At 34.0% G+C, this 10,594-nt stretch overlaps 1 protein-coding gene across 2 annotated transcripts; it reads right to left on the reverse strand.

The window, feature by feature from the left end:
* Window positions 1-5,168: 5,168 nt before the first annotated feature.
* On the reverse strand, window positions 5,169-10,020 carry LOC131061152 (uncharacterized). 2 transcript variants are annotated; one of them, XM_057994662.2, is made up of 3 exons: window positions 9,703-10,020; window positions 8,765-9,119; window positions 5,169-6,256 (listed from the first exon to the last, which is right to left on the reverse strand). In XM_057994662.2, the coding sequence occupies exons 2-3, from the start codon at window positions 9,086-9,088 to the stop codon at window positions 5,672-5,674; spliced, it is 909 nt and encodes a 302-aa protein (XP_057850645.2). In that variant the 5' UTR covers window positions 9,089-9,119; window positions 9,703-10,020; the 3' UTR covers window positions 5,169-5,671. The 2 variants fall into 2 exon arrangements, with proteins under 2 accessions (XP_057850645.2, XP_057850644.2); XM_057994661.2 differs by having other exon boundaries at window positions 9,659-10,019.
* Window positions 10,021-10,594: the final 574 nt, after the last annotated feature.

Genomic DNA, 10,594 nt, shown 5'->3' on the forward strand with positions numbered 1-10,594 from the left:
TAAAGCAACAAACAATTAATACAAGAGACAATTACGATGGATAGTAAAACAATTCCACTAAATTAAGAAAAAATCCCCAAAAAATTTGTAGATTCTCCATATGCTATAATTGGTACATTCTCGTATATCTTCTCAACTCATGAAAATTTGTTTTATTTTGGTTAGTAAAAATAATAATAGGCCACTATTTATATAAGTTTATATAAGTAGTTATGAATATACATATATATTTATGCATATATGTATCAACATTTATACACTTTTTATACAAATATTTGTTTAACAATTCTTTATCCAAAATCTTGATTACCATTCCAACTTTTAAACCTAGGGTATAGCATAACACATAATTTCAATCATTTATTAATCTCAACAATAATAAATTGAAGCTTTTTAACAAATCTATTACAACTTTATTGTGTTCACTTATTACTTTGTAGGATAGTTTCCCACAATCTTAAACTCATTTAGCTAGCTAATCCAAAATTCCTTTTTGTTGCAAGTAAAATTTCCAAAATTCCTTTTTGTTGCAAGTAAAATTAAGGTTTATAACTTTTGTTGCATACCACATAAGCATGTTTGTTTATATGTATAGGCATACACATATACTTACATATGCTCACATAATTCATTCCTAATTTAGTGCTAATGATTTAAATTTTAATGAAAGCAAACAAGAATGCAAACTTCTTATTCAAATCAATGCAAAACCTCTAGATAAAACTCAATAAGAGAGTGCAAACAAAGCAATAACATCAAAAACCAATTCAAATGTTAACCATGACTCCATTGTTGAAAAATTTGCTCCAACGACGAGATGGTATGTGGATGCTCTTTTGCTTGAAGATAACCAATTTGACAACATGTACTTAGCTTAAGTGACAATGGATGAAAATAATAGAGGATGTGTCTCAATTTGTAGATTTTGGGAAGGATAAATGAATGTTCAAAGTTTAAAGATGACATCAACTTGAGAGGATTTCCCTAGGATCAAGGAGGGAATGGAGAGATGAAATGGGGGTAGTTAGAATGTGGACAGCTAGGATTAATTTACCAAATTTGGTAAGTGGTTGTTTGCATGAGAAAGATAAGGAACATGTGCATCTAGTGGGCCTATAATCTTAGCTTTAGTGGAGGGAACTTGTCCTTGTGTCCCTTTTGTTCTTGGATTGTGTTGAAGGAATATACACATACTTAAATATCTTATTTAATTATTTTAGCCATATATGAGATGGAAAATAGGTGAAAATAAGTATTTATTTATTTATTGGGTGAGATGAAAATGATGATTAATTAAATAATAGGATTATTTTAATTAAGTGTGAAAGACCTTAGGTGAAAGGTACACGTCCTAGGTGATGAAATTGGTCGATTGGGACTAGGTGTTTTAAGGAATATTTTAGGTGTCTACATACACAATGGTACTCAATGCCTTATATGCACTTTGTTGAGTAATCCCAATAGTAATTCCATTTATTGATAAAGAAGAATATAATAAGAACAACAAAATAGAGTACATGAATATTTAGTGATATTTACAACAAAAAAATGGTAATTAAAATAGATATAACTAAGTGTGAATATTCAATTGCATTGTGATAGAAAGGTACTTAATATGAAATATGTATGATAGAGTTTATGCACCGAGCTACACTGGAGTACTAATATTGAATATGTATATGATAGAATGTATACTCTTAGTTGCATTAGAGTGCTAATAGAACATAAATGATAAAGTATATGATCTTAGTTGCATTTAAGTGCTAATACCAAATATATATGATAGAGTATATGCTTTTAGTTGCATTGGAGTGTTAATATAAAATAAATTTGACAGTGGGTTTATACTTGAAAGTATAATAGGTAGAGATATCTGACACATCGCATTGTGGCGCCTAGACAAAAGAGCAACAACAATTTTTTTTTTATCTTTTTCAAATTATCATGCTAACTATTTTTACCATATGAATTCAACATACAATACCTCACTATAGTGACTAAATACGTTATTTTTGAACAATAGGGTAAGAAGTTATTTGTTGGGTCGATTATATTAAAAAATCAACATAGTATAATGTTGGTTGGATATAGAGACACCTTAACGAACTTATTAGTGATTGCTTTTGCATTCAACTTGTGCTTACATAACTCATTTTGAACTTCGAACTAATATTTTGAAGCTCAAGTAGATAAATAATATCTTCATTTATTGAATAATGATACTTGAAGTTTGTTCTCTTTCCATAAGAAAATTTCCATGTTACAAATCTAACTTGTAAGACATCTACAAATAATTATTGATCATTTAGTGTGTTCATTACATTCACATCCAATAGTGTGTTCATCATCATATCATTATCTACACTTCCATTACACAAAAGGTTAAAGTATCTTCACTAAACCCATAATAGAGGTTATTCTAGCATATAATTCCTCCATCCTTCCATCTTATTTAATCTAGTATATGAATAATATAACCTAGTCAAACTAAAATTACGATTATTCTTAAAAGTATTTAAAGTTGAGATTTGTGACTATTGGTGAAGTAACCCCAACCACTAAGAGTTAAAACAAGTAAATCAAGTAAATCAACAAAAAGAGCATGAACGCAAGCAAGCAAACTACAAAGAAGTCAATATATTATTAAATAATCGAGGTCAAGTGTCCAATGTAGCTATTTTGATTTAGTGTCTAGAATAATCAACAAGAGTTCTTAGACTACTTTTAAGGAAGAGGTGGTCTCATGGAAGAAAAAAAATTTGCTACGAGATTATTTGAAATTTTTCCTTAAAAATAGAGCCCCTAATTTTTAGGCCTTAAAATTTAAACCAGTGAAAATGAGGTGGGGTTAGAAATTGCCCCACCAGCTTAGGAATATATTATGCCATTTGTCAATCATATGAATTTTAAAAGAAAAACTAAATTTATTTATCATCAATTTACTTATGCACAAAAAAATTCATGGCAACACCAGCACTCTTATATTTAAGAGCTTAAATTTTTAAGATGAACTAGAGTACAAAATTTATTAGACCACCAGCTTTAAAATATTCGAAGCCCCCTCCATGGATCACCAGCCTTAATTGCCTTTGGGGAGGAGTAAAATAGTGTTTCTACTTCTTTACCAGCTTAATGATTTGGTCGACCAGCCAAGAAATGTGTACAGCAACATGGATGAAATGTTCATCGGCAATTTGTAGTGCCCGGACTTGGACATGATTTTTTCATTGTTTTGGCATACATGAACAATAGTGTTTCAACTTCTTTACCAGCTTAATGATTTGATCGACCAGCCAAGAAATGTGTACAGCAACATGGATGAAATGTTCATCGGCAATTTGTAGTGCCCGGACTTGGACATGATTTTTTCATTGTTTTGGCATACATGAACCCTCTAATTATCTGAAAATGGACAATTTGGCCAGGTTTGCAGGCAAAGATTGCATATAATTCTGGGAACTAACTTAGTTTAGATTGGTTTATGCCAGTGATTTCAAGTTCCCTGAGAGCATGTCTAATGCCTCTACCACAATCTTTGAGATAATACAACCACAATAGGCTAAGCCTTTATCCCACATTTGAACTAACAGGCAACAAAAGCGCTGAATGCACAACAGCAAGGCTTCACAACATACACATCCATTTGACCCAATCCTATAAAGATAAACTTCCGCAATCCATAAATTTAAGAAAACGGCTCACATATCAAGTCAATTTCTTCAGCAGCAGTCCGCACTATGCTGATACTCTTCAACTCTAGGCACTTTCCACTTCACCACTCATTTGTGCAGCAGCAACTACCATATATCCGAGTTGAGGCTTTTTTGTCTACAGGTATTCAATCATCTCTAAACAGGTAAATCACAATAATTAAAAAAATTAACAGTAGATCAAAGTCTCTGTCATCAGCAACCAATGGTTAGATGCTGCAATCGACCGTCCTCCAAGAGACGGATAGGAGATCCTAGCAAATTCAATGGCTTAGACAAGTGAATTGTGCCATAGGGAGGATATAATTAACTTGAAATTGTGACAGAAATTAATGCAGCAGAACAAGCAGATCATTCAATAAACAGAAAACAGAGCAACAGAAATAAAAAGCAGATAATTTAAATAGAAAACAGAGCACGAAAATAAAACAGAGCAGCAGAAATCAAATAGATAAAACAAAGGAAAATAAAATAGATAAATCAAAGGAACTCGATGCTCTCTTATTAATCAAATAATGCTGTATAAAAATAATGCTTATCTATACAGCAGTGAATACACACTTCCCTACAAAACTGCTAAAGATACTGACAACTAACTGCTGAACATTGACAACGAACTGTAGATGGACTGGTAACTAATGAGTTTGAGAACAAATTGAGTACTGCTGCCAGCAAACTGGAAGATGATATACATATGTAGCAGCTGTTATGACTTATTCTAGCATTAATATCTAGAATTCAGAACAGAGCAGTAGGTCAAAAACAAAAACTACACGGAAATGGTATTGAAAGTGCTTTTCGACTTAACTGTGTATAAAAGCGCTTCTCATTCCATTTTCATACCAGCTTCATGTACTGTGAAAAATTCATGTCTACTATGTGGAATTAATTATAAGTACCTGAGGATTGTGAAATGATATACTGAGGATTCGTAACAATAATACTATTGGATTGAAACCAACCATTACTATTATCAGAGGAAATATCTACACCGAATTCTATGCTTATATTGCAGGATTAGAGGAGAATCAAACCACAAGACAAATCCATCCAGCAATCAGTACAAACTAAGGGGATATTGTTTACAAAATAATTACAAAAGTATCCACTAACAAGCGGAGTGGGTTTTATAGATTTATAGACACTAATAATTTCAAACAAAATTGCAGTTGATGCAGGTTAGCTGCTGTTAATACTCCTCTGCTCAACACTATACTGTTGCAATTCTCTAATCTTCCTCCAAAGACTACTGATGCCAAAACATTCCTTTCTTTTATCTCTTGTTGACTTCTCCCAGAAGTACCTACTTGCATCAAATTTGAACTCACTAAGCGCGCATTTAGTTCACAGCCAACTAAAACTAATTGTTGCAGCTAGCGTCACAAGGAAGATGGGAACTAATAGATCCCAAGAACATTCTGACAAATTTAATAAATAATTCTGACAATTCGCTCAAGATTACAATAAATTCCAACGCATTCATCCTTGGAAGTATGGGTATTATATTACGTAACAGTGGGACTTGTTTTCAGAAGGACATACATCCAAGTCCGATTAAATGAACTACAAGCGAACACCTCTTGCGGTGAACAAATTCCTCCAATCTGTCTCCCGTGGTTTTTGTTGCCACTCAAATAGTAACTAAAACTTTACATTGTTATTCGAAACAACTCTTTCAATTTTGTAAAATTATGAGATAAATTTGGCACAGTAGAAAAAGAGGATTAATCATCAAATAAGTAGTTTTGAAAATGGCCCTGACTTAGAAGCCAGGGCCATTGGGAGTTTCACAAAATATGTGAAACTAATTAGAAGTCTGACCATGTGAACAATCAAGTGAAATATTTAAATGGGCTAGAAGGTTATTCTTGATCAGAGATGCAGCTTTTGAGAATTAAAACTGCCAACATAATTTTTGGCCCAGAAAGATATAACACATAACCATTGCGAAACGAACTGTTTCAACGCATTTTCATCAATGGCTTCAACGATGATTTCTTCTTTGGTTGAGGATTACTACCTCCTCTGCCCCTTCCACTTTGCTCATTCCAAGTTTTAGACTGCAGAACAGATCCAAATGCGCCATGCTCTTGATTTGCTAACATGGAAACATCTCTTGCTCTAGCTTCTTCTGTAATGTAGTCGTGATGAAATCCCATTCCCACCTCTGCTGTTAAAGAACCATCTGTATTTACATTTCCATGATAACTCAAAGTCCTGTCTAGAGCATAGTTTTGCTCTTCGGTTTGGGTGTCGGTTGTTAGCCCATGGGATTCTTGGTCAGGAAGTTGTACAAAATTTGGTGGTGTGCTATCTTCTGGCAGCTGTCTGGGACTTGTTATGGTGGGCTCTGATTGTTGCAAAGGACTTTCCAGAACCAGTATTGGATTTACCGTGGTGGTCTCTGCTTCTTGCAAGGGGTCATCGAGGGCCAATGTTGGATCTGTTTCCTGGGATGGGCTGACATGAATTATGGGCTGTCTAGGAGGACTTCTCCCATGAATCTGCCTTCTAGCCCTAGCCCTAGTTCTAGACCTCTGAAGAATCTGCAGGCAAATAAGAGATATAAACACATTAGCACATTAAAAAGTAGTGTATAAAGAAGAATCTTCAGACTAAACCATGGGCTTCTTAATAATTACAAATATAATGCCTTAATAAGATTTTGGAGGAGTCACATTGGCCAGACAAACAAAACATGCAAAAGGAGCTAACTGGATTTAAGTCATCCGATAACAGATCTGATGCTGACCAATTATTATTCTCTGCCTACAAGCAGGGACTAATGTTTTCATCTCATTAAATTTGGTATTAATTTGCCCTAGTGGAAAATTATATTGCATTTCTAATGTTTTAGCTATTCCTTTATTTGTTTCCTTCTATTTTTCTAATTTTTCCAATGTTGGAAACGTTTTTATCTAGAAGGATTTTAATTAACATATTCTTCAAATAAATGTAAAATATCATCCAATCACATAGTATGGGAAAAGCAAAAATCGGTGCGGATTACACGGTTTCTAATGTTTTTGTTTTCATTTTTAAAAGTAAAAATAAAAAGTGGGGCAATGATTCTGATTCCAAAGTGAATTTTTGAATGGGCGAACATTGTATTCTAGTTAGATGACACATTCTCAGATAGGTTACAGGCTTTTTAAGAGATTGTGATGAAGGTATGTTTACAAACACAGTGGCAGACACGTTGTCAAGGGTTTCGTGCGTAATGGATCTGTGTGGCAATTTCAACTGACAGTTTTGTAGAGGGCATGCAATGGGACAGCTGCTGTATTTTTCATCTATTACTCGTGGATCTTAGAAACTCACTAGCTATGCCCGTAAGCCTGTTTTGCACTTTACAATGGGGGGTTTTGTCAGCTATACAATAAACCCACGAGAAGATAATCAATTCTCTTTAGTACATTCAATTGCATAACTACCACCTCTATGGATTCTGTTAGGACAAAGAACTTGAGCCTAGTTTTGAATTCGATAAATGAAGATGCTACATTGGTCTTCCACCACATCTGCACAGTTGTTTAAACATCGGTTCTCTTGCATTGCATTACATTTGTGCTATGGAAAACAGGTAACCATACACATGATATTCGAACATAATTATGGTCAACACATCACTTGGAAGCTAGTTAAGTCCAGTCAAATTTCAGCGGTGTATTGTACATCCAGCAAAAGAGGGATAGTGGAATTTTGTTCAGGCAGATATACAGATACAAAGAATCGCCTTGAGGATGTAAATTATACACAATCATTTGTATTCATTGCTAGGTTGGAGATATGCTAGATATCTAGCTTGCAATCTTTTTTGTTCAGATCAATTATTCTGGATGGTTTGTGCAAATTGACATGCCCTCAACCTGCAACTTTATATTATATACATATGTTAACCGTTTTTTATACACAATTAAATTTAATATTGTTTTTATATTATAGAACCATTTGATGATTTTCACATTTTAATAGCTAACCAAGGGTTTTCTCCTAAAGAGAACTATATACATATGGGGATTTCACTCCTTATTATGATCATCACCTTTGAATGTACAGTCAATATTGTATGATGCTGGTATTTATCATTTGACAGACATCACAATAGGAAATAGATTCCTAACAATTTTGCGAGTTGACATTTGGCATTCGCATTAGAAGTTTACGAAATCAGTCCCATACGTGGCTTGTCATTTACAGAAAATATAGAAAGCTGGATCAAATCATCATTGAACTTGCTCTGCTATTATCTGCAGAATTATCACTCTGATGACTCTTAGATGGCACGCATAGAGGAATAAAAAAACAAACGATACTTGACTGAAGATTGAAAATATTTCTTCATAGGAGGCTTGCATCCTTACAGTGATATCAAAAATAAGTGAGGTTGAATAAAACAAGCTAATAAAAAACATGGATGGAAGACTAAAATGTGTGCCAGTTGATAGGGAAGAGCAATTGCCTCACCTATGTTAGGTATTAAAAATGTGTCAGATCCAAGGTCAATGGAATTTTAGATTACGATTGCTACCTGGTGAAGTACCTCTAGCCAATGGTTTTAAAGTTCTTTCTAACAAATGAAGCATGCATTTTACATTTCATTTAAGATAAGCCCTAAATGAAATTGTAGAGTTATAGATCATTAAACAAATGAATTCAATTGAAAGGCTAAGACTTCACTTAAGTTTGAAAATCTTTCTTCATAGGAGGCTTGCATCCTTTTAGCGATATCAGATAGAAGTAATTTTGAATTAAAAGAAGCTAATAGAAAATGGAGATGGAAGACTAAAATGTGTGCCAGTTGATAGGAAAGAGCAATTGCCTCATCTATGTTTCATATTAAAAATGTGTCAGACTCGAGACCAAAGATGAAATTTAGACTACGATTGCTACCTGGTGACGTACCTCCAGCCAATAGTTTTAAACTTATTTCCTAACAAATGAAGCTTGCATTTTATTTTTCACCTAAGGTAAGCCCTAAATGAAGTCATAGAGTTATAGATCATTAATGCATAATGCCACAAATTTTAGTTACTCAGAAAAAGAATGCTTACATGCATATATAGTGTTATATCCTGGAGAGGAGCACGAGGATAATCTGCAGGTAAAGGACTCCTTGATGTAGATACCCTCCTTCGTCTTCGCCTTCGGCTCCCTGACTTCTCAGGAACCCTATTTTCTTTGTCCTGAATGCCCTCCCTTGCCCTCAATAGAGCCCTTGCCAACATCTCAGGGTTCCTCCTTTCTGAATGTCTAGGGCGGCGTAGAGTTTCAGTTGAACTCTGTTGTTCAGAACGACCTGAACCAATATTTGACCCATGGCTTGAGTCCATTTGTGAACCCTGCCTAGCATCCAAAATCTGACGCTCTTCTGGCATGACTTACAAATCCCCTCCTCAAAACGCTAATCTGCCACATAACAGATTAAAACTATTAGGAAAATTAGAAACCCTACCATCAAATTACCTCAGAAATAAATTCTTCAAACTTTCACTAATGTAAAAGACTGATTTAAACACTAAACATGAAGCTCGTTTGCCATGATTCCTAACTTCGCCCAGTAAAATGTTATGCTGCTACAATGTGTATTTAACACAAGTAGACTAAAATCAATGTCGGAAGACTAGAACCAAACTTCGAGTCAAAACAGAACTGGAATCTTGGCTGATGTGGATCGTAGAGGGTTAATCACATTTAAGTGTGAAAAAAGAAAAAGATGGATGTAAAGAAGGAATCACTTCTAACATCTTGGAGCATGTGAATCATACAGAAATGATCAATTGCAATGCAAAGAAACACGGGTAGGATTTGAGGTTCCATAATTTCCAAACTGCAAGAAGATGTGAATTATACAGGTTTAATTACATGGAATGAAAAGAAATATTTAGGTATAAAAGGTGCAGAGTTTATAAGCTACTTGAAAATATGAATCACATAGGGTTACTTACATAGATTACAGTATGGAAGGATTCTGTTCAGTTAGCCCACTCACTTGGCACCTCAGACTTCGACTCCCACGCCTTTACTCAAACTAGTCGACTCGCTCTGCTTCCCAATCTTGATCGACTGCTGCAAATCTTCGTATGCCCACGCTACACTTTTATAAAAATCAGACACTCGCGTCTCCATACATCCTTCCTGAACCCCAATCCTGCTTCTGCAAATCTTGGGTTTGAAAAATCTAGCAATCCTTTTATTTGTTGGACAGGTTTTCAAATTTTTGAATTGAGATCGAGCGGGATAACGGCCAACGCCAGATATAGTAGAAAATATTGGGTAGTAAAAAATTGGCATCGGAAATGAACTTGAACTTCAAATTTTTAGTGGGAATGATAAGCGACTTGCCAAATACGGTGGAAGTTCTACGGATGCTTGCCGTTTAAAAATCATTTTCAAACTGAAATTTTGAATTTTAGTGGGGCCAAAACATTTTCCATATCTATAAATAACTATGCTAAACTCCGTGGGGAATTTCAAACACCATAGTCACAAATGTTAGAAACCTATGTTAAAAATAAGTCCAAGATAAGATGTGGTGGGATAGTTTAACAAGTCTCAAAAAAGTAAGTCCAAGGTAAGATGTGGTGGGATAGTTTAACAAGTCTCAAGGATACCCCAAGTTTTATATATATATATAGGAAATACATATTAATTTTAAATATTTTTAGATCTATACAATAATTTATTATGGAGTAAAGTATTAATGGTAATGTTTATAATGAAATAGTTTAATTTTTTAATTAAATTGTTAAAATCAAATCCTTATAAAATAGAGAAGATTATTTATCCTATGCTAAGGATGTGCTTTAATTTAAGTTATAATTTATTATTATTTTAATAGTGTGAATCTAAATTTCTATAAAATAGCTATTTGATTTACTTAA

The sequence above is a fragment of the Cryptomeria japonica genome, chromosome 4 (genome assembly GCF_030272615.1).
Source record: "Cryptomeria japonica chromosome 4, Sugi_1.0, whole genome shotgun sequence".
Taxonomy (NCBI): Eukaryota; Viridiplantae; Streptophyta; class Pinopsida; order Cupressales; family Cupressaceae; genus Cryptomeria; species Cryptomeria japonica.